We start from the raw sequence: 23214 nt of genomic DNA, 5'->3' as shown, positions 1-23214 counted from the left end.
AAAGAAGCCCAGAAGGTTGCACCGCCCGGTCAGATCAGACATTCGCGTCGAGCGAGGTGGATAGGGATGAGCAGAGATCGTGTGCACAGGCCGTCGCACCGAAAGACTGACGACCCAAGGACTTGTGCGGTGATCGAGGTCGAGCAGCCGAGTCCAGGTCCAAGAAATCCGAAACGCCCATGCCTAATCTAGAATCTGACACGGAGCAGCGCACCCCATGCCAGGCTACCTTACCAGGAGGCCTTCCGCATCGCAAATCTTTTGTGGAGTCAGCGATGAGTTCCCGGGAAGCCCTTTCTAGGTGCATGGATCGCGAAATTGGAAAGATTTCCAACCGTCAATGCTGGACAACGCACAATGGCTCAACGAAAAGAATCACACGTACACACAGAAAGGGAAAAAAAAAAAAAAAATGGAGAGAAAAATGGCTAATTACGAAAGAGGAAATGAGCATTGGGGATAAGCGGCCAGCGGATCGGGAACAGGCCCAGATCGTGGGCCAACGAGGTTACGGCCGATTCTGACGCAGACCAGCCTCCCGCAGACTGGGGACCCAAAACTCGACCTGGGAGCTCCCCGTAGCTTGACTTTCGTGCTGCATTGAACATTGAGAGGACGGATACCAGTCAATTTGAGCAGTGGAATGCTGATTTCGAGTGTCTCTTCCGATCGCTGCAACCTGAGCCGCTCGAGGGGCAAGGGGAAGCTGCAGCCGCACGGAGGTTCGCCTTCGAGTCAAGTCAACTGGTGCATGACCCATCCGGATTTCTGTGACTTACGGCGTCCATTGGCTGGCTTCTCCGTAGTCGAGCACAGTTCTTTACCCGATCGGGCCTAGAGGGCGTTGAGCTGGCCACTTGCTGCATGGATGCACAAACTGTGGCGGCTAGCAGATGGGGCAGAGGCACTAACTGTCTGGCTGCCTTGATCCACGACTCCATGTTACTTCTCGTGAACTCGACGTTAGTGACCAAAGTGAGCTAGGCTCCCCGCTTATGTCATCCGCAAAGTGTGTGAGATGCCGGCCGTCCTGATTGGTCCATGTTTTCATTCAGGCAACCCTCCCATTGCTCCGGGCGTGGCAATCCCGGCTCACACGCCATCTTCGCCTTTCTGCAGGCGTTGTTGTGCATCGGGGGGCCATTCAATCACGGTGGCCCGCTATCCGCTCGGCCATTGCTTGCGACGTGCTCCCCTGCCGCGGGCCCCTTGCCATCCACCAGTCGTTTTGCTTCCTGCTCCTCCCTGGCCCAATGTTTCTCCTCCGCCCCGCCCGCTCCTTGGTTTCCGATCCTCAATCGAGCGCAGGCCAGAAGCCTTCATCTCTTCTCGCTTCCTCCTTCCTCCTCCTCTTTTCTCTCCTTCGCATCACCAGCACACCACCCTTCCTTTTCGCCCTTTCCCTCTTCCTCCGTTCGTGGTGCCGTCTGCGCGCCGGTGCTGTCGTTGCCCATCATAATTTTTGGCTGAGGATCAGAATTCACCATCGCCGCATTCTCTCGACCTACTGCACAAAAACGCGATCAGAAAAAGAAAAAAAAAGAGATAAAAAAGGAGGAATCTGGAAAGCTCTCAAGCGAAACACATTTTAATCCTTGTATTCTATTTGCGCCATTTCCATTTCGTCGCCGCGGTCTGCGAACCTCGACCTGATCGATATTTTCGTTTTATTTTTCCATTCGATACGACACTTAATTCCCACGAGCAAACGGCCTCCCGAGCGCAGTGGAAAGGACTGCACGACAGGCTTTGTTTTGCACAACGGAGAAGAGCACTCATCGACGCAGTCCCTCGGCCGACGCGAGGAAACACCGCTGAATCGAACCGTGGAGCTTGATTCTTTGAAGGGCGAGTCGTGGTTCCCATCAGACAACACGGGATAAAGCGTGTTGAAACAAGCCCTTGTTGGTCGCAACGTCTTCTTTGACCCGCGGGCAGCACAAAGCCAAAAAAGGGCGACCTGCTTTCCCGGATCTGGGAGCTTCTACGGGAACCATATTTTTTTTTCTCTGGCTCTTGCGCTACCTCAGGCCCTTCCACGGCCCGTCAGTTCTCTGCTTCCCGGCTGATCAATCAGTCAAGGGCGGCCAGCCTGTGTCTCGCCACCCACAAAGCCTAGGTAGCAGGAAGTCGCGTCTCGCACTCCAGCGCAGCCCTCGGCTATCACCTTCCTTCGTCACACGGCCTCGACAACGAGCTCGCTCTTTCTCCTCAACATCTTCGCTCCACCCGGGTTTCGGCATTCCGCCGCTCATTCAGTCATCTACGATCTTTTGCATCCCATTGCCGACATTGTTCATACACAACCCCGGGCATTTTCACCGACTTGATCGTTTTTTTATTTTATTCTTTCTTTCCCCCGCCGTTATCCGGCTTCGGTTTCCGCGGGCAAGCATTTTCGCATCATCGTTTGAATCCTCCCAGAGAGAGACATAGACCCAGCCGCCAAAGTCGAACGTTCGAGCACGTCTTCTTTGCTGCGGCGATTTGCATCAATACTTGAATTCCTAATATTCACACGTCATTTTTCGACGAGCTTCACGTGCGGCCTCGATCGAGCGGGTACGGGCATCGACATACCACACTTCAGGATCGCCAATTCGCTATCGAGCAACGTTTGCAGCGCGTGCGCGACTCGCTGGCACCATAACAGCGCATTCCAAACCAATCTGAGTCCAGATCACGTTACTATGGACGCAGGCGGTCTCGCTCAGATGTCTCACGCTCCCTTCAATTCGGCCCACGGTATGGCAATGCCGTCCGGCCTGGCGTCTCGAAGGGGAGGCCAAAACATCAAGCCGCTTTCTTTCGATGCGATCAAGTCGCCGACGAACCAGGACAATGGCTTGCCAACTCCCCGCACCAGCCGGTCGCACTTGCTGGCCGGCCTCCGCACAGCGCCTAAGTCGGCAACGGCTTCGAGCTTTCCCAACGCCCCTGCCTCCCCCACGACTGTTGCGCCACAGGCACGGAATCGTAACTCGATGGCGCCTGGGATGTATGACAGTGCCAACTTGTACAACGGACCTAAGACGTCGATGCCGCGGTTTGCCAGCCAGCAGCAACCCCAGCAACAGGGCTACAACCCAATGATGGGTTACGGTCAGCAGTACACGGCCGACCAAGTTCTGGCGCCGCCCCAGCTCCAGCTGGACGAGACCATCAAGGAGCATATCGATCCCAACTTGCATGCCCAGCTCATGTACACCAATGCGTACTTGTCGGAACAGCAGCAGCGCTTGCAACAGCAGCTTAGGGCGCTCCAGGCCGCCGCGCAGCAGTTTCAGGGACTGAGTCTCAACGGGCAGGCCCAGATGATGCAGCAAGGCTACCCCACCATGTACCAGCAGCAGCTGCACAATGTCCAGGCCATGATGGCCCCGGCGACGTCCCAGCCGAGTGTTTATTCCGTTTTTGATCCAGTCACCGGCCAACAGACCCTGTACATGGACCAAAGCCAGGCACAGCTGAACGCTCAGCTCCTCAACCAGGCGCAGCTGGCCAACGCCTACGCAAACATGCAGCAGTCCACCGCCGCCACTCCCCGTTTCCAGGTCTCTCCCGCGCCTTCCGACGCTAACAAGACAAGCTTCCGGATCCCAAGCCCTCCGCGTCGATACGATTCTCCGAGTGAGAGCCCCACTCCTCTGCCGCCGCCGAGCGCCAACGCCTTCCGCCGGGGACATAAGAAATCCGGGTCGACGGTCAACATCAACAGCAGCAGCAGCAACACCAACAATAAGGGGCAGCTGTCGATTGCGACTGAGGAACCGCTCAAGTCAGCGGGCCTAAAGACCGCTTCCGTTCCGCCGACACCGATGACTGCTGGGTATGGGCCTGGTCAAGGACGCGCCGGCGAGCACCCTGTTCGCCAGCCCCGCAACCCTCCATCGCTGGATGAGCTCAAGTCCAAGCCGACGTCGAAGCATGAGGGTAGCAAGAACTTCGTTGCTCGCACCCGTCGCTCCGCCATCAACAATCTTGTCCGTGCCGGCCTCGAGCGGCGCAAGGAGGCTCGTAGCTCCGGAAGTATTAGTCCCATTTCCGAGAGCACCGAAGAGCTGATCGAGACGCCGATGACGGACAACGACAGCGATTCTGGCCGCAGCGGCTCTGGCGTCTTGATCGACCGCGACGACGCCGAGTGCAGCTTGCCGAGCTCTAGGACCAGCACTGGCAGCTGGGGCGCTATTGGATCTGACCGTCCGAACTCGCGCCAGAAGCGCGAGCGCGGCAGCATTGACAGCGTCCCTTCGGACAGCGAGGGCTCTCGAGAACCTGGAAGCTTTGCCAGCCTCCTCAAGAACAGCAATCGGGGAATCAATAGCGAGGCCGTCCAGGGACAGCGTAGGGCACCCAGACTCGTTCTCACCAGCGCTGAGAAGCGCAAGTTGGCTGCTTAAATAGTTGGGACTTGGAGGGCACAAAGTCGGAAAACCGCCCTTTTACGCTAATTACGATCATGCCCATGTCTTTCATTCATTGTCCGGCGAGCAGTCTCGCTGGGGGTTGGGGAGCAGCGCCTCTAACACCCCGACGGGGACCCCTCCCTGCACGGCTTTACGAAGTTATTTTTTTTCTGAACCTTCTTGGGATGACCGGAACTCGACATCAGACAATCGGTTTTCGTTCGGGGAGCTGCTTTTTCTCCTTTACGCACAATGGCTGGGTTACTTCTAGTTGCATTTCATTTTTTTGGGAACCGTGTCTTTGTCTTCGACTTCGATTCTCTACGGCATTCGATTCTTTGCCAGCTCGAACCCCCCGATATGGGGTTTTCGAAATTGATCTGCGCCGCGACACCGACCAGATCCTTCGATTCTTACAGTCCTTTACCGATTACTTGCGACAGCCAGGCCTATCTCCTATTTCGGCGACGTCGTTATGCGAGGGAACAGGCAAGGCAAACGTTCGAGCTGTGGGAGACGGTCATCAAGGAAGACATCTACGATGGGTGAGGGATGCATGGATAAGCTGGATACGGGGTTTGGGAGAATGACGATGCAGGCGCACCGTTAATGGTCTGGTCTCCAGTGTGTACAATCTGTCCGGAGAATGAAATCGGGTATCGTTGCTGGGTTTCCCACGGCATGACGAGATCCAGGAGGCTCTCGGATGTGTGGGAGACAACGACAAAGTTGATTCTCCCTGGAAATGGGTCTTGGTAATCCCATCCCATGGACCAGACGCTGCCCCGATTCGTGAGATGGGAGAAGAGCGTGGCTCAAGGTGTCGAAAGACGGCTTAGATAGCTAGCTAGCCTCCTTAGTCTACCATTCTATGTGAATTATATTCCCTGGTCCTTACATCTTTTTTTCCCTCCTCGGTTATGTTTCTCCGAAAGCATTATCTCCGAGTCAGAAAAAGTTGCCGCATGTGGCTTCCGGAAAGTTGGGTTTTGCGGTTCCGCTAACTCCGGCAAACACGGAGCTGCGTGGCGTCCACCGGTTCCTCCCAAAACCTCGGTTGCGAAGGGCTGTTGGGAGACTTTTGGTCTAAATCGAAGCGTGTCTTCCCTGGCGCCTTCATTATAATAACTTCTCGGCCTGAATACCATTCCACCAAACTCAGTCCCCTCACTTCATGCGTGATTTGTCTACATTGCCAAGAGACAAGACAATTGCGTGATTGTACGGTCAGCCCTGCATCTCGGACCAGCCTCAGTCTCTTCAGAGAAGCTAAGAGCTAGTTAGTCGATTCCAATTTCACGAACTCACAGTCCCCCGTAACCATGTCACCCCTTATGGCGCAGCCCCCCAAGGCCCGGGTCATCTTGGGTCTCATGACGTTTGGCCCCGATGAGACAACCGGCGGACGTATTACCGACATAGGCGAGTACAACAAAGTGCTCGACTTGTTCCAGTCTCGCGGGTACCATGAAGTCGACACGGCGCGCCTCTACATCGGCGGCAAGCAGGAGGCTTTCACACGCGAGGCCAAGTGGAAAGACCGCGGCCTGACTCTGGCGACCAAGATCAAGTATCCGACCCAGCCAGGAGAGAACACGCACGACAAGGTCCTCGAATCTATGGAGCTCAGTCTCAAGGAGCTAGGCACTGATTGTGTGGACATCCTTTACCTCCACGCGGCGGTACGTTTTCCGACGAAACCCCCCCCCCCCCAACACTCTTCATGATGCCCTGGTCCGAATAGGCCGGAACTCGGGACTGGTCGACTAAAGAAATACTGTACCAAACGCCCAGGACCGCGCCACTCCCTTTGCCGAAACCCTCTCGGCCATCGACAAGCTCCACAAGGCGGGCAAGTTCGTCCGCTTCGGCATCAGCAACTTCGCCGCCTTCGAGGTGGCCGAGGTGGTCATGACGTGCAAGTACAACGGCTGGGTGCGCCCGACCGTGTTCCAGGCCATGTACAACGCCATCACGCGCGGCATCGAGCCGGAGCTGGTCGCCGCCTGCCGCCGCTACGGCCTCGACGTGGTCGTGTACAACCCGCTCGCCGGCGGCTTGTTCTCGGGCAAGATCCGGTCGACAGACATGGTCCCCGCCGAGGGCCGCTTCAGCGACACGGCGGCGTCGGGCAAGCTGTACCGCAACCGGTACTTCCGCGGCGGCACCTTCCGCGCGCTGCAGGTGGTGGAGAGGGCGGTCGAGAAGGTCGGGCTGACCATGATCGAGACAGCGCTGCGGTGGGTGGTGTACCACTCGGCGCTGAAGGTCAAGGACGGGAACGATGGTGTGATTATCGGCGTGTCAAGCATTGAGCAGCTCGACGGGAACCTGACGGATCTGGAGAAGGGCCCGCTGCCGGACGAGGTTGTCAGGGCGCTAGACGAGGCGTGGGCCATCAACAAGGCGGACGCGGCGGTGTACTGGCACCACGAGCTCAAGTACGCATACGACACGCGTGAGGCTCTGTTTGCGCCGGGGGCGAAATAAGCGCATGTCCGGGGGACAAGGCAAGGATAGGGCGTCAACAGACGTGTTACTAGAACATAACGCAGGCCCCTGGACGCGAGATGGCTGCAACGCCGCAAAAAGAGTTTTGGGATAGATATGGCAGTGTTTCTCTCTATAGCCGCCCGGAGAGTCTTTATACGTTACTTTAGCCAAACCGGATGGCTTGAGCCTCAACAGTACAAACCTCTATCGGCGGTGCATACCCACCACCGACAAGCAACTACCATCATGACTTGTCATTTTTTGGACCCTTTAACGGAGTGACACGGCCGCAAACAGCCCGTGTTTCATCTGAACACCACCTTGGGACTCCCTCCCTGCCCTATTTACCCACAAAAAGCGAAGTGAGATGAGGCGAGGCGAGGCACTATAGGTCGCCCACCTAGAACTTGATCCCCTGCGCCCTCAAAGCGCTCACGAACCCGTCCCACAGCTCCTTCCGCTCAGCCTCGGCCCTCAGCAGCTTCTCGCGGTGGACGCTGTGCACCACCTCGTCGGCGTCCCCGCGGAGCAGGTCGGCCCACGTCTCGTCGGCGTACTGGTCCAGCGGGATGCCTAGCTTGTCCTGGCCCAGCCGCGCCAGGTCCTCCTGCTGCGGGTGCAGCTCCGTCTGCACCGCCGGCGGCATCAGCTCGATCACCCGGACGTGGTGCGTCGCGGGCGAGTCCGGCCCCGACAGCTGGCACCGCAGCGACCACGCCAGGCTGTGCAGCGCCGCCTTGGACGCCGAGTAGTTGGCGCAGCGCGGCATCGGGTGCACGGCCAGGCCCGACGTGACCAGGATGATGGCGGCCGGCTTGGGCCCCAGCGCGATGAGGTGCGGCAGGAAGTGGGACAGCGTGTGCAGCGGCGAGAGGTAGTTGGTTATGAGCTCCGACGTGACGGTCGGGAGGACGGGGATGGCCGAGGTGGTGGGCGAGGTGAAGGAGATGGTGCGTTGGAAGCCGGCGTTGAGGACGAGCGCGTCGAGGGTTGGGTAGGCAGTGGTTATTCTGGAGAGGGGGAGGGAGGTGAATCGCGGTTAGTAATTGTAGGATTGGAGGCAAGCGGAGGGGAGCGGAGGGGTGGGAGGAAGTGGAATGGTACTGCAGTACTTCTTTGCCCAGTCTCCGATGGCGTCGAGGTCGGTGACATCAAAGGCCTCGCCGGCTACTTTATCTGCGCCATGCTTGGCTACCAATGCATCGAGGCGCTCTTTGCGGCGGCCGACGGCGATGACAAAGATGCCGCTCGCGATCATACGCTCGGCCAGCGCGAGGCCGATACCCGATGTCGCGCCCGTGATAAGGACTGTTTTGTAGGGGAAGGGCATCGTGAACTAAGATATCGTGGCGTGTGGGGTATCTTGCAAGCGTCAGTGGGGCAGTGGTGGGGTAGTTAGCTGAATTGGCAGGGGCTCTGGCTCGGTTTCTCCTCCAGAAGAATCAATTGATCGAAGAGGGATGGAGGCTGAGATAGGAGACCGCTGGGGCTGTCCCCCGTGAGACGGGTATATCTACTTGCAGTTGCTTCCGGGATCGAATATCCGCCGATGGCAAGAGGGGTTCCGGCAGATCCGGCGAGTGCATCTCCAGCGCGCGGCAATGCACCTGGCCGTGAAAGCTGCAGAAGACCAGAGTAAAAGCGACCCGGGAAATGTGGCATTGAACCTCAGACGCCGTCCCTCGCACTCTGACGCTCTCGCCCCGAGCAGCAGCGGAGAGAATGATGACCCGCACGTCGAGACGCGCTCTCTTTCCACCCCTTGCAACGAGGAACGCCAATTCCACACGACAGCACGTGCACCCTTTGTTCTGACCACTCACAGTGACAACATGTAGCAGGGTCGTTTCCGGTCCCGGAAATCGTGGCGTTATCGTTTTCAAATGGGTAGCGGCGTTGCCCCAACAGCCGTCATGACGCTGTGCTGGGGGTTGAAAGAGCAGGGCCTGCTCCCGCTTCCGGAATCCTCTTAAACCTAGTGTCAACCCCGGATTCAACGACCAATGCATTCTCCCTTCACGTCCGGACAGCTTCCCACGCCTTTCACCTGAATCAACTCACTTCCGTGAATCAAGTAAGCCACCCCTTAAATACGCTTCAAGATGCCCCTCGGCCACGTCTCCCTGCCCACGGGGCCCTCCAATTACAAAGCGATGCGCGACTTCTACCTCGCCGCCCTCAAGCCGCTCGGCTACACGGTCTTCCTGGAAAAAGAGGGCCACGTCTGCGGCTTCCAGACCTACATCGGCCCCGACTTCTGGCTACACTGTGGCGGCGAGGATTTTACGCCTGTCAGCCCCGCCCTGTCGGCCGACGAGAACCTCAAGACACGCGGCCGGACCCATGTGGCGTTCAACGTCGCCAGCCGGAAGCAGGTCGATGAGTGGTATCGGAATGCGGTGTAAGTTTTTCTGCTCCTTTTCGTTATTTTTTTTTATTTATTTTTATTTTATTTTATTTATTTATTTATGAGACCTGGATGATGAGGGTCGAGTGCTGACTTCTTGGGGCATCGTGTACATGTCTAGCAAAGCGGGGGGTATTCCGAATGGAGAGCCCGGTGAGAGGTCATATGCCAAGGGGTATTATGCCGCGTTCGTGCTGGACCCGCTAGGGAATCGAATGGAGAGCCCGGTGAGAGGTCATATGCCAAGGGGTATTATGCCGCGTTCGTGCTGGACCCGCTAGGGAACAACGTCGAGGCTGTGCACTACAACCCGTGGTGGCTGCAGATGATGAAGGGCACGCCCAGTGTCTTGGCTATGGTGTTTGGGGCTGTTGCTAGCCACCTTGTCTGGGGGTATGCGAAGAGGACGGGGTGGGCATGATGTGTAATGGGACACTGTTTGTGAGAGTTGAGGGCTTCCCGGCCCTTGGGTTTGTTTGGCCTCTGTGAGTTCCAGATCATTTATTTTTACATGGGATCTAGGAGTTGTGGTATGTCAAGATTGATTGGAATGGGGAAGCGGCGACCAATAATTACGGTAAAGAGATAGGCTGAATTAGGTGCAGCATGAAACTTGCGTCTACATGCCCATAAAATCTAATGTACGTCAAGGAAATTATGATTTCTCCCCGGCTCCCTAACCCTTAGAACCGGTGCCAAGCCGAGTTTTCCAAGCTCGCGCTCCTAGGTTGATCCTAAGAGCACATTGCAGTCATACCTGACCTCTAGAACTCCAGAGATCAAGCCTGGTCACCTCGGCTGTAATCGGCCTGGCGGTCTCGTCCTACCTAGTTGGATCCCTGATCTGGGGAAGGCTTCGGTGGAGGCTTCGGAACATACGGTTTCTCATATGCTCCTCGCTTCTGGAGCACCTGACCAAAGCCGCGACTGGCGATAGGAGAGCGAAATTGAGCCATTGATGCTTGCCCGAAGTTTACTTTGGGATGCGACTGTGAGAGAGTGTGGGGGTAGAGGGGTGTGGGGTAGAGTTGGAGCTTGGTTTTCAGGTGTTGTCGGTGTGTTCCTTAAGCGGGTTGCTGAGTAGGAAGGAGACCGGAGGACTGTGTTGATGGTCGTTGGTCCCTGGGTCGGGGTAGAGAAGTTCGTTTAAATTTTCATACCTTTCTGTCCACGAAATACTCACGTCGCCTCCATGGGTCAATTGGACCGTTCCGATACTTACAAAGGACATAATGAAATCCATAAAGCCTTTACCGTCAACAAACGCTTATGACCATTTTGGAGAGTCTCCTTTCTATCATGAGAACAAACGTGACTGAGAAGTTCTCCGTCATAGTTGCTTGATCCCGGCTTTCGCCAGTAGTAGCTAATGTATGAACACCGTGCCGTTTCTAAGCAGCAACTTAGCAACAGCAACAAAACAAGTGCCAGAATGCGAACTCGATCACAAAGAGCAGCATTCTGTGGAGAACAGCCTAGGAATGGCATTGTTTCAATCACCCACTATGAGACAAAGATGGCAAGAAGACGGAGCAATTAGTGGAATTGATCGTCTTCAAGATATCGGGAGTAGATGTTCTGGCATTCGAGTGGATGAATCTCGCGGTGCACAGCAATGCCACAGCGCTCGCTGCCTGGCACTCCGGATCGACCGACTGATGGATTGACGGAATTGGCTCAAAGGGTTTACAGCTTTTTCCGCAGCTGAACGTGGCGTCGGAGTCAGCCGCTACGCTCATTTGATAGCAACCAATGGCCAGCAGCAGGTGGTTCTGGGAAAAGCCGCATCTGGGCGCGCCTCAGCCCTCTTTCTGTGCCCAGTGGCTGATGACAGCCATGATCAATCTCAACGCGTCGCGTTGCCCAGCTGCCTTTTTCTCTTCTCCGCTCTTTCTCGCACCCCCGTAGCTGCGATTCGGCATCTTCTCGTGCTCACGGCCATGCAAAGTCTCAACCGAGACAGCTCTGTGTAGTTTCGACTCGTTTGGCCGGATGCATCGCTTTTCGCTGTTTGTTGCTCTCTCGGCCCTTGCTGCCCCCGCAAGTGCATTCACGCCCTTGCAAAAGTTGAGCAGCAAGCCATGGACTCCAGCAGCTGAAACGGGCACCGCCGACCACCCAAATCGCCTAGGATGGAGTCACAAACCGACGGATGCGCCGCAGCCGCGGTACGGCGAGATGGAACTACTAAAGCGCGATTATACCATGGGCACTGACACCTGCGGCTTCTTCTCTGGCTACTCTTGTACGACCCCCGCTCTCCTCCTTGAGCCGCTGATACTGATGTCGGTGGCCGAGCTCCATAGCCATACCAGTGACTTGCGTCAAGCAGTCGGCTTATTGTACCCACGATGGCGCCGGAAACATGGATTGCTGCACTGGCGACTACTCGTCGTGCACCGAGACCATGTTCTCGGCTTGCTTGGATTTCTCGGCTTCGCAGAGGGGAGCCTGCGCGGGCAGAGGCCCAAGGACCATCTGCTGGTATGTTTGGCCGTGGACTGATGCCAGGGGCGGGAGTTGTGCTTACGATATCCCAGCTGGTCCGAATCACCGTCCTGTTTCACGCTGCTCTTCTCGACGACGGCGACCCCGGACAAGGTCTTCTCCATCTTCCAATGCCAAACAATAGGCGGTCCTGCCACGATCCTCGCGACACCTCCCAATTATTCTGAGACACTTCCGACCATGCCGTCTTTATCAAATACGCCCACATCAACAAGCACAAATCCGACAGAGGACGCCGGGAGTTTTACTCCCGTCGGTGCAATAGTCGGAGGTGTTGTCGGCGGCGTTGCCGTTCTAGGGCTGTTTGCATTTCTCATCGTCCTCTATGTCATTCGTAACCGGCGCCGCAACCAGCCCGTTCAATACACCCATGTGACGCAAAACCCTCAGGGAGTCCTCACGGGTCATCACCCGCAACCACAGTATCCACAATCACAACTGCTTGTTGATAAGCCGTACGACACATCACGACCACAGCAGCCATACCAAATGGTGCCGGCTCATCAGCCAGGATACAACATCGTGCCGCAAAACCCGACTTATCCTCACCAATACCCTCAGACTGGCCCTAATCCATACCCTCCACCGCACGCGAATGAGCTCCCTGTTCAGCACGCGCTTGGAACTCAGGGCCGTAGGGCTGAGCTGGATTAATCCATTTCTGTACTTCTCCACGTGTCTATGTCGGTTTTGAGGTGGTGGATTGGTTGTGGACGGGCAAGCTGGTGCATAGCGTTTCGGCGTTGGGAATCTGTGCGTCCCCTTCTAGGAACGCGGACTTCCAGGAATTTTGGTTAAATAATGTAGCTTGTATCGCTTTTACTTCCAACGTCCCGGGCTTTGCCTTGCCATTCCGTGGTCTCGCGGCCATGTTCAGGCTGCAGGGGTTTGCAGACGACCGACGTTGCAGTGGGTGGTTCTTCGCCGCGATTCGTCAGCGGTTCGCTTCTGCCGGCCCCGCCACGGCGCGTAGACGCCTGAAAGGTGGGCGGGCGTTTAGCTTCAGTTCCCAATTTCCTCCATCGAGACCATCTTGACTGTGTCAATTGCGTCTTCGCTGCTCACGGACAAGGCTCAGACTATGTCTCTAGCATGGACTCTGAGGCCGAGTCCAAGCCGCCCTCTACTCGCGACTGCTTTGAGGTCGCAATCGTCTGTGCTCTGACTCTCGAGTTCGATGCTGCTGTTCTTCTTTTGGACACAATTTGGGATGAGGATCACGGCGGGCGTCTCGGGAAAGCACCCGGTGACCTCAACACGTACGTTAACGGCCGGATCGGAAGGCACAATGTTGTCCTTGTCTGCCCTCCTAAGAGGATGGGCAAGGCTAGTGCAGCTATCGTTGCTTCCGATCTCCGTCACAGCTACCGCAGACTCCGCCTTGTCCTCCTTGTCGGCATCTGCGGTGGTATGCCGAGGGCTGGGGACATGGAGATTCTACTCGGCGACGTCGTCATCAGTGATTCCATTGTCCAATACGACTTTGGAAGGCAGTACCCGGGCGAGTTCTTGCGCAAGGACACGCCTCAGGACAACCTGAACGGCCCCAGCAAGGAAATCCAAGGGTTATTAGCCATATTCAAGACCGAATATGGGCGGAACTGGCTACACGAGAAGACCACGGCGTTCATGAGAGATGTGCAGGGCCGGAGCCCCAAATACCAATATCCAGGAGCGGTCCATGACAGGCTGTTCCAGCCTGATTACCGCCATAAACACCAGGTCTCGCCAACATGCGAATGTAAAAACCACGAGAAGCAGTCTGATGCAGTCTGCAGCGCTGCTATTGAAGCATCGTGCGAGGATCTGGGATGCGATGAAAGTTTCTTGGTGGAGAGGAGGCGGCTCAAAGAACAACGGCCGGTTACGGATGCAGGCCAAACTTTATCGGGCCCCATCATCCACATCGGCCGCGTGGCTTCCGGTGATGTGGTCATGAAGTCCGCCTTAACCCGAGACAGGATTGCAGCCAAGGAAGGTGTCATCGCCTTCGAGATGGAGGCCGCTGGTATGTGGGAGCATGTACCCTGTCTTGTTGTTAAGGGCGTCTGTGACTACGCCGACAGCCACAAGAACAAAAAGTGGCAGCACTACGCCGCAGCAACCGCCGCTTCGGTCGCGAAAGCAATGCTCATGCGGCACATCCCAGTGGAGCAGCCAACCCCCCCAGAAATGGCCAAACGCCAGTGGGTTATGCCGTTTCCTCCTGATCCCGAGTTTGTCGACCGTCCCGACATTCTGGCTTGGATCAGCGAGAAATCTAATCTGCCAGGAGCCCGCGTCGCGCTCGTTGGACTTGGAGGGATTGGGAAATCTCAGCTTGCCATACAGTTTGCACATCGAGTTCGACAGAAATCACACGTTTTCTGGATCAACGCAACCACAAGGCGATCTTTCGAGGAATCGTACCAGACTATTTCTGACAGACTAGGATTGGGAAGACCAGGAGATACAGTTGAAAGCATCCTGCGTCGCGTTTCTGGGTGGCTTTGCCGCGAAGAGAATGGTCGCTGGACGGTTGTCCTTGACAACTGTGACGACGAATCCATCTTCGACTCCAAAGGCCCACACCTGACAACCCTACTACCTCAGGCAGAAACCGGGTTTACGCTGATAACTTCCCGTTCAGTTAAAGCGGTGGAACGGCTTACCGGTAGCGCAAAGAACATATTTACCGTGCCCGCGATGAGCGAAGAAGGATCCTTGGAGCTTTTCCAAGCCAAGCTCAACGATAGCTGCACGGCCGAGGACGGCCATGAAGTGGTGAAGCTTCTAGATTATATGCCGTTGGCTATATCTCAGGCAGCAGCCTATATAAACTGCCGCGCTCCTAGAGTATCAGTGCGAGATTATGCACACCTCTTCCGAAGCAGCGATGAGAGGAAGAAAGCCCTGCTTAGCTGGGATTATCACGATACTCGGCGATATCACGACGCCTCGAATTCCACACTTAGAACATGGACGATAACGTTCGATCAGATCCAGCGGGAAAGGCCCTCAGCCATTGACCTCCTGTCCTTTATGAGTTTCTTCAACCCTCAGGCCATTCCGGAGTGGGTGTTGAAAGACTACAGACTGATCGACAAGGAAAAACCTCCTAGGTTTACATTGGGAGATGCAATATCTTGGTCTGGGTCGTCTTTTCTGTCGCGTATTATCACCCGCTCACTCGCTAATCTGGTGTTGACCAACGGGTTCACTTCTTGGTTTTGGACCCATTTTGAACAAGGCTACGGAGGGGATTGCGCGGAGAGACGAAAGAGAGAGCCTCGGTTGTCCTCCATGGCCAAGGTTTTACTAAAGGAACTGCCATCAGTGGTCTCGTCAGTCGTCTACAGACGCAAGCTCCACAAGGTTCATATAATTGAAGCTACTACCGACAACGCTGATACCGACAACGTTGATAACGCCAACAACGTCGCGTTCAACGAAGAGTACAATGAAGACCTTGATATATTGCTTGGATATTCGCTGGTAGTTACAACTGCAGAAAAGGGTGTGTTAAAGATGCACCCACTGGTACGGTACTGCACCCAAGACTGGCTTTCACGGTCGGGCAGCGCGCAGCGGTGGAAAATCCGGTTTCTCATGGTTATGGGAAGCAAGCATCCTGAATTTTGGGAGGCAGAGACCCGGCGACAATGCAGGGATCTCGCTATCCATGTTCAGCCGATTACTGAAGAAGAGCCCGAGGACCGCTATGTGGCAAGGATCTGGGCCCGCCTCTGCCTGAAAATAGCCGGAATTTGGACAAAGAGCGGACAGATCAGAGACGCGACGCAGCTTTTCCAGAGGCTTGTCTCTGTAGGGGACAGATTATTTGGAGAAAAAGATATCTTGACGCTACACGTTTTGCGTCTCCATTTCATCTATCTTATGGAGCAAGGCCAACTGGAAGAATCCGTCCGCGTAAGCAAACTTCGCTTTGATAGGGCTAGAGGTCAGAGGAGTCTAGCACACCGAGCTAAGAGGGAGCATACGAGGATCCTGAATGAATTACGCCAAAAGAAGGACACCGAGAAAGCCTTTCGGGCTCTCCTCGAGGAGAGACGGCGTACCCTAGGCGAGCATGCCGACGACACGCTCCAAAGCCTGGCTAATTACGCCGGTGTGTTGACGGGACTGCAGAGATATCAAGAGGCCACTCACATTATCCTTCAGCTACTCGAGGAAAATTGGGAGGGTAGGGGTGGCAGTAGCTACATCGAAATCATGTCCGTGGTGGCCGCCATCATAGCGGAAATGGGGTCACGGCTCCGGCGATTTGAGGTAGAACCGCTGCTACGTGAAATCCTCGAAGCCTTCGAACGAGTGTCCGACAAACTTCCTGCCTTCAAGCCCTACGATTTCGCATGCTTCTATAAGAGTCTCGCAGAGTGTCTCGAGGGCCAGGGCAAGTCGGAGGAGGCAGAGCTCGTACTGCGCAGAGGAATGCAGGTGTGGGCAGGACGGTTCCCTGGAATGACGTTTCCAATCTGGACTTTGGTATGGCTTCTGGGATGCCAGGGAAAATATGAGGAAGCGGAACACGAATATCTCGAAAGTATCAAGTCTTGGGGGCATCAGGATTTTGTGGATGAAATTGGACCTTGCCTCACTACCGGCGTTTGGGATTTTGCGCGCTGCCGCAGTGTTGAGAAAGGGACGCAGCTGCTTGAGACCGCGTACAACCGGGTGACTGAGGTTCTCGGCGAAACACACGCGGCAACGATACGAGCACGGTCGTACTACGAGCAATGGGTTAAGATGCACTGCATCCACGAGAACAATCGCCTGTAGAGGAGCGTGGAAATGTCAGGCTTAACCTGTCGACAGCAAAGCGCCCATCTAAAACTTTCTGCTATTGGGACCCTGAGCACTACTGGCCCTGAGCAGCCTAAACCCCCCTTTAGCTCTCCTAGCTGCGCAGGGATCGTTACAGAGTTCCACCGCGCATTGTGATCTGAGGCATCGTTTGCAAACGCTTGCCAGTGTCTAGTACGGGAGTTCCTTTGCCACACGCATCCTTCCATGTACGTTAATAACAGTATGTGCTCATATAGAATTTCATTGGTACTAGTGTTAATTATAAACAAGTTCATTGTCAGTTGGGCATTGTGGGTGTGTAAGACTCGCCAGCCTTCATGTTCACAAAGAACATCCCCGTTCGCTACACGTAGTCAGTTTTACTTGATATTTTTACGTTCATTCCCCGATTAAGGCCTCCATACTGTAAAATCCAACATGGAGCGTAGAGGCCAGGATCATGACGCCGTGTCACGACGGCAATCCTCCAACTTTATCAACCTCTCTAATTCGACCTTGCCTTCCCCTTCCGACCCAAGCGCTACGCTCTCTGCATTATATCACGCTGTTGAGCAAGAGCTCTCTCCCGCAACAGACTCGAGGCTTCCAAACCTCGATGAGGATCTAACTCCCCAGAAACTAGCAATCAGTCGCTGCGAGTTGGCAAAACAGCGGCTGGCCGAGGTCCATGAGGGATGGATGCTCGTGGCACAGGTGCTCTGCCGGTCAGGAGTGATCCCAAATAACGAGGACATCTCAAACAATATGAACGAGTTTGGGGAAGCTATATGTGGACGTTACGCGGCTGCTACCTTTCTCTGGGAAGTTTTGACTGATATGCCTGAAGCCGATTGGTTTGGACCAAAAGCGAAGTTTGACACCACGCTGAGGAGGCTTAAGACGTTGAAAGGATTAGAGGGGAGTGTGCTGTATTGGGGGAAGGTGGTGTTAGACATGATTGGTTTAGTTGATGAGCGGCCGGGAGAGAACTCGGAAAAGTTTTGTGAAGAGGTGATAGGGATGTTGGAGCGGTGGAGAAGAGGGTTACCTAGCCGGCCATAAGGGTCCTAAATAGAGAAGAAGCAAGAAGCGGCGAAGAATACGAGTTTCCAGTATCCATTGGAACATCCGGTCAATGCGGTGAGCTAGTTAGTGAATACCTCCAACGCAATACCCTGCGTTAACATAACATTGTGGCGCTCCGTCCCTTCTAACCACCTGCCGGTAAGGGTGCTTGGGTTTGATCCATCCTGAGTGCTCGGGTTGCTGACGTTCATGTTCATAATGCGAGCGCATTGCAAGCCGAGCTGAGAGATTACTACCTAAGGTACAAAGTTGATGGATGGGGCTCTCATTTCGTTGGCCAGGACTTCAACTAGGGTTCAATTGTACTCACGGGCTCAAATCCTACACATCAACCTGGACTGAGTGAGCGTGCATGCAGGCATCCAAAGATTGAGCATCCCGGCATGCGTCGTTCCCCATTCCTACGCACAACACTGGATATCCCCAGGTAGTTTCAAATGCGAAGCCACAGGCAACCCTGCATATTAGTGTAAAGCTGGGCCTCGGACTCGCTCAGCCCCCATAGGCGCAGCCCAATACTGGCCAACCTACTTGTACGACCCTGTCACATCAGACTGTGGAAGGATTTCAACCCTGCCTATTAATTAGGCGCGGCTCTGCCATTGGGCCTCTCTCGCACTCCGCCTCGAGCATCCCGGCGGCACTGGAAGCCCCCACTCATCTAACCTAAACTCGGATCCAACGCAGCCTTAAACGCTGGGGACACTGAAGATGTTGGGCAAAGGCTGCAGTGCACCGCCCCTGACAGATCCATGTCCTTGGATGGTCCAACGGCAGACGATCCGTCTGTGCAACAACAAAGTTCCCAGAGCATAAGACTTTAAATGGGACGCCTCACTTCGAGTCTTGCTTCTGTCCTGGGACGTCTTAACCATCCCCTTCTTTTTTTTTTAAAAAAAAAAGAAGAAAAAAAAAATTCTTTTTTATCTTGATTCTATAGCCTTGTTGTTCCTATTGTCTGATTGCAGTGTGTCCAGGATCCCAAGATGGCCTCCTACCAACTCCCGCCGCTGCCGCAAAAGCTGGCCATCTTTGATCAATTCGTCCCGAACTCAACCGTGACGCTGGTGTTGAAGGAAGGGCTGCTAAGCAAATTCGACATCAAGGCCCTGGATGGCACGCAGGTCCTGAACGTCACAGGCTCTTTCTTCTCGCTACACCGCCGGAAGACTGTGTGTGACACGGCCGGCAACCACCTCTTCGACATCACCAAGAAGCTCCTCCACATCCACACCACGTTTGCGCTTGAGGGTCCAGGTGGACAACAATTCATGGAGGTCAAGAGCAAATTTGCTCGTAAGTCACCCGCGCTTCTTCCCTGTAGTCGACTGCCCGATTCTAATGGAGATCGCAGTTGTCGGCGCCAAGATCAGGGCAACTTTCGTGAATGCAAGCACCGGCCAGCAAGTGGCGCTCTTTCTCAAGGGCAACTGGTTCGATACATCGGCCGAGATTGTTGACGAGGCCACCGGTGCCACCGTCGCCCGTATCGATCGCAAGATGCTTAATGCGAGGGAGCTTGTATTTGGCAAACAAACATACTATTTGACGGTGGCCCCGGGGGCCGATATGGCGTTGCTGGCGGCCATGTGTATCTGCCTAGACGAGAAGAAAAACGAAAGCAGCTGAAAGCGGCTGACGGCGGGCTGTGTACGGTGGTGTGATGTTGGGCCGGCTGTTGCGGTTGGAGAATCTGGCTTGTTTTGATTAATTATACCCCTGAGCCATTCCTAAGGGCCGAGAAGTTGACGTTCAGAAATACAACACTACATAAAAGACCAGACATAGGAATGCCTGCCATAGGGAAGGTCTCTGCCATAATCACCCTTAGATATTATCATCTTCAGGAGGCAGTGGATAGAGTGACGATGCGAGACGCAACCAGGCGTTGTCATGCCGTCCCCATGGGCACCGTTGTGCGGTTCGTTGTGCCCATCGCTGCTGCTAGGTAATATAATTGCAACGCCGACCCGATATCCACTTTCACTTTGTCGGTAAGTAAGGAACGTAATTCCAAACCACTCATACCTCTGACTTGATACAGAGTGCTAGGTAGCCATGGGTGGAGGTTCGAGCCCCTGCTGCTGTTGCGATCCTGAGTTCAAATGATAGATCTGTCGGTGCGCGGTTGCCACAACCACCAGAGTGTGTGACATCACAGGAAATCCGAGTCAGTTCCCAGCAACCATCGCATTACCATAGTACCTGATCGTTCCACCGCTCAAGTATCCACTCTCATCATGATGTCGTTTCTTTGTAATTACTAATGGTTGCCTTGTATCGATGACCTACCTACTTATTCATCGCCCAACCGACACCCCTAATGCCTCGATAAAGCCATCCCTCCCAACTGCACCCCCATACCCACCAGGCATTTAAGACCCAACAATGTCCCAGGGTCTCAGCGAGCGCAGCTGGCGGGAGGGGATCATCCTCCAGACCGTCACCCGGCACAGTACCAAAATCCACGAGTTCTTCGGCCTGTCACCCTCCGCAAGCCCAACCAACAGCAGCCGGAGCCTCCCAGACCACACTACGCGACAAGAGAGTTACTCATCGGCCGCCACCCGCACCCAAAACATGAAGCTCAAGGAGAAACACCCTACCTTGCGGCACACAATGCAACGCGCCTCGCGGTATCTATCAGCCCTCGTGCAAGTAATCACCCCAATCTGGTACGTTTTGCCATCCCCTCCCTCCAACCCCCCCACCCTCTCTTCCGCTTCATACGTAGGTAAACCCCACATCACTAACCCGGCACCAAGGTTCACCCCAGCAACCTCCCTAGCGACGCTCGCCCTGGCCCTCCGCCTGCTGCCGGCGGCAGGCATCGCCTTCGGCGCGGCGGTCCCGCTCTCCACGGCGCTGTACCTCGGCGCGCTGTCGCTGCACGTGCCCGTCTCGCTGGTCTTCGTGCTCCGCCTGGCGCTGTACCCGCGGCGCACGCGGCGCGCCGCCCTCCGCGAGCGCGACGCCTCCGGCCTCGAGCTGGGATACCTCGCGTCGTGGCCGGCGGGGTGGGTGCTGCTCGCCGCCTTCGCCGGGTTCGCCGCTGCCGAGGGGGGCAAGGTCGGGGCGGTGGCCCCCGCGCTCGCGCTGGCCGCCTACGCCGCGTGGTGGGCCGCCGCCGCGTGGTCCGCGGCCACCGTCCTCTTCGTGCTGGTCATGCTGTTGTCGACGCGCGTGCGCAGCACGAGTCGTACGTCCGGGGGCAGGTTCGCGCCGCTGGTGGGGCTGGTGGTCTGTTGTTCCGGGCTGGGCATGGTGGCGTTTGTCGGGGGGTTGTTGGCTTCGCTGAGGAGAGAAGGGGCTGGTGACGGCGGGGCGGGAGAGAGGATCCTCTCGGCCGGTCTGGCGGCGCCCATGGTGCTCTTCTCGTTCGGCGCCGTGGGCGCGGCGCTGTTTATGGCGGCGTTCATATACGCCGTGTTGCTGCATGAGATGATTCTTGTGACGGGATGGCCGCCGCCGGAGCAGACGGCAGCAGTGTTTTCTCTCATCGAACCGCTTGCGCAGTGTGCGGCCGCGCTGTTGGTCTTGGGACCGGTGGCTGCCACGAGGGACAGTTCCGTGGCGCCGGGCGACCAGGCTATTGCCAACGAAACCGTGATGCTTACTGGCTTGACGAGGATGTCGACGCTCGAGGTGGGGTGCGTCCTCTTTGTACTCCTGATGGGAGGGATGACGGTAGTCTGGCTGATCCTAGCTTTCTTCACCGTCTTTTACCGCCTTTCCCGAAGAGAGCTGTTCTGGAACCCCTCGTGGAACGGCATGGTCACTCCGATAACAGTCCTGGCCATTCTGTCGATATTGCTCGGCAAGGGGTTGGATTCACCATTTTTCCGCGTTAGCGGTTGTGTTCTCATCGGCTTGGGTGTTCTGCTTCTGCTTGTTAACTTGGGATTTGGCGTACGGCTTGCTGTAACGGCAAAGGCGAAGCGAGAGTTGTCGGCAACTGGGGAGATGGAGACAACTTAGATTAAAGCAACCGGCCTAGAGGGATGTGGGATAATTGATTGGCTACAGGGACTGGTCCCTGGACACTCGTTTCGGCACCTCATCTTCTCCACATGCTGATGATTCTCTCGGCGTATTGTTGTTCGGTTAGCTCCTTCAAGTAGTACCGTTCCAGGCGACCTTCGAAGATCACACGCTACGGGGTGGAAACGTATGGGCGAAAGAACATATCGCTGCGCAAGTTGCTGCTTCAGGTATATTTTGCCTTCTGGAATAAATCCACTCGGAGTATCGAACGAAGACCTCACCTCACAGAATGGCGGGGAGCCACGCTCTATATCCAAGTACGAATTATTCCAAATTATTCCAACCATCATTTCCGTATAATATAATCAGTCGTACAAAATAAACAACTGGAGGGGAATACACGCCAATAACGTACCTCCTTTTTCTTTTCTCTCTTCTCTTTTTCTTTTTCTTTCCTTTCTTTTTGTTTGTTTTCTTTTGTTTTGTTTCACCAAGACCTGTTCCGGCTGGCTTGGCCTCCCGTCCCCGACAGCACCTGGTCCCGTACCTCCGACTCGGCAAAGTACGCTCCTGTTGGGTCTCCAAAGGTCAAAGTTTTATTCACCCGGATCGGTAAACCAATCCCTACTGGGTTAACCTTGTATGGCATAGCTCGGGACGGACAGCAGGATGTAAGCGTACGGCCTAGCCTCTGGCCCCGGCGCGGGGGAGGGGGGAACAGATGTTGAATCCCATCGCTCGCCGGTCGTTTTAGAACCGCCTCTTGAATAACCGCTGCCTCGGTATTCCCGCTAGACTGCCGCTGGTCAACCCCGGGCCCTCTTATACCGGCTCGGGATACCAATTCGGGTATAGGCCCGGACATTGTAATGGTGATTGCGGTGGGGGAGCAGGCGACGATCTCTCGGCTGTCGTCATAGAAACCCCACCGGATCCGGTAGCCAGGATCCTCCGCGCTGGGACCGGCACGGGATTTCCGGAGGCAAGCCGTCCCGACGCGGGGCGGTAATAAGCGCTTGTTAGGGCCAGCGGACCATGAATTAGTAGTCTATGTCGTGTGACCGGCGGAGGGACCGAATGGCGACAGAAACGCACCAAAAAAGGAAATGGAGAGGGAGAAGAGGAAGGGAATATGAAGAGATACTAAGCGTCCAGTAGAACCCGTCAACGGCCACCATTTGATCGGGCTACCCGTCGTCTCATACTTAGACTAGTGTTCGCATCCCCTGACACACCCCATCTTCTATCTCTCCATCGACTCCCATTCAGCGAATCCGGAGCCCCTCATTCCCGCCTGTTCCTCCCGCGATCCCCACAAAACATGCGATCCCACACCCGACTGAATCCATGGGCCGTTGCATTGCAGCGTTGATCCCAGAGATTCTGCAAGGACAGTCTGACTAAGCCAGCGAGGAAGACGGCTTATGAATATCTTATTTGCCTCACACGGCAGAGATATATACGTGCCATCACCCCCTTCGTCCCGTATCCCCTAAGGTACCGGCGATTTCTGCCACTCACGCATCCTGATCCTCGGATCCG

At 55.5% G+C, this 23214-nt stretch overlaps 8 protein-coding genes across 8 annotated transcripts; 7 read left to right on the top strand and 1 right to left on the bottom strand.

Annotated features, from left to right (window-relative positions):
- Positions 1-2690: 2690 nt before the first annotated feature.
- On the top strand, positions 2691-4403 carry MFIFM68171_05451 (Developmental regulatory protein wetA; the record flags this gene model as incomplete). The annotated part of the gene is made up of 1 exon (XM_071060871.1): positions 2691-4403. The coding sequence occupies one exon, from the start codon at positions 2691-2693 to the stop codon at positions 4401-4403; it is 1713 nt and encodes a 570-aa protein (XP_070916972.1).
- A 1328-nt stretch (positions 4404-5731) lies between these two features.
- Positions 5732-6899, top strand: MFIFM68171_05450 (Aflatoxin B1 aldehyde reductase member 2; the record flags this gene model as incomplete). The annotated part of the gene is made up of 2 exons (XM_071060870.1): positions 5732-6091; positions 6204-6899. The coding sequence occupies 2 exons, from the start codon at positions 5732-5734 to the stop codon at positions 6897-6899; spliced, it is 1056 nt and encodes a 351-aa protein (XP_070916971.1).
- Positions 6900-7302: 403 nt separating this feature from the next.
- On the bottom strand, positions 7303-8232 carry MFIFM68171_05449 (Short-chain dehydrogenase/oxidoreductase; the record flags this gene model as incomplete). The annotated part of the gene is made up of 2 exons (XM_071060869.1): positions 7303-7912; positions 8015-8232. 2 exons carry the CDS (start codon positions 8230-8232, stop codon positions 7303-7305), a joined length of 828 nt encoding a protein of 275 aa, XP_070916970.1.
- A 772-nt stretch (positions 8233-9004) lies between these two features.
- MFIFM68171_05448 (Glyoxalase bleomycin resistance dioxygenase) lies at positions 9005-9730 on the top strand (the record flags this gene model as incomplete). Its single annotated transcript, XM_071060868.1, has 3 exons — positions 9005-9303; positions 9431-9462; positions 9531-9730. 3 exons carry the CDS (start codon positions 9005-9007, stop codon positions 9728-9730), a joined length of 531 nt encoding a protein of 176 aa, XP_070916969.1.
- A 1571-nt stretch (positions 9731-11301) lies between these two features.
- On the top strand, positions 11302-12471 carry MFIFM68171_05447 (Proline-rich receptor-like protein kinase PERK1; the record flags this gene model as incomplete). Its single annotated transcript, XM_071060867.1, has 3 exons — positions 11302-11554; positions 11616-11793; positions 11850-12471. 3 exons carry the CDS (start codon positions 11302-11304, stop codon positions 12469-12471), a joined length of 1053 nt encoding a protein of 350 aa, XP_070916968.1.
- A 438-nt stretch (positions 12472-12909) lies between these two features.
- On the top strand, positions 12910-16596 carry MFIFM68171_05446 (Kinesin light chain 2; the record flags this gene model as incomplete). Its single annotated transcript, XM_071060866.1, has 1 exon — positions 12910-16596. One exon carries the CDS (start codon positions 12910-12912, stop codon positions 16594-16596), a length of 3687 nt encoding a protein of 1228 aa, XP_070916967.1.
- Positions 16597-18674: 2078 nt separating this feature from the next.
- On the top strand, positions 18675-19317 carry MFIFM68171_05445 (Tubby C-terminal-like domain-containing protein; the record flags this gene model as incomplete). Its single annotated transcript, XM_071060865.1, has 2 exons — positions 18675-18984; positions 19043-19317. The coding sequence occupies 2 exons, from the start codon at positions 18675-18677 to the stop codon at positions 19315-19317; spliced, it is 585 nt and encodes a 194-aa protein (XP_070916966.1).
- Positions 19318-20076: 759 nt separating this feature from the next.
- Positions 20077-21666, top strand: MFIFM68171_05444 (uncharacterized protein; the record flags this gene model as incomplete). Its single annotated transcript, XM_071060864.1, has 2 exons — positions 20077-20363; positions 20454-21666. 2 exons carry the CDS (start codon positions 20077-20079, stop codon positions 21664-21666), a joined length of 1500 nt encoding a protein of 499 aa, XP_070916965.1.
- Positions 21667-23214: the final 1548 nt, after the last annotated feature.

This window comes from Madurella fahalii (genome assembly GCF_045866475.1).
Source record: "Madurella fahalii IFM 68171 DNA, scaffold_2, whole genome shotgun sequence".
NCBI lineage: Eukaryota > Fungi > Ascomycota > Sordariomycetes > Sordariales > Madurella > Madurella fahalii.
This window is presented reverse-complemented; position numbering and strand designations above follow the sequence as displayed.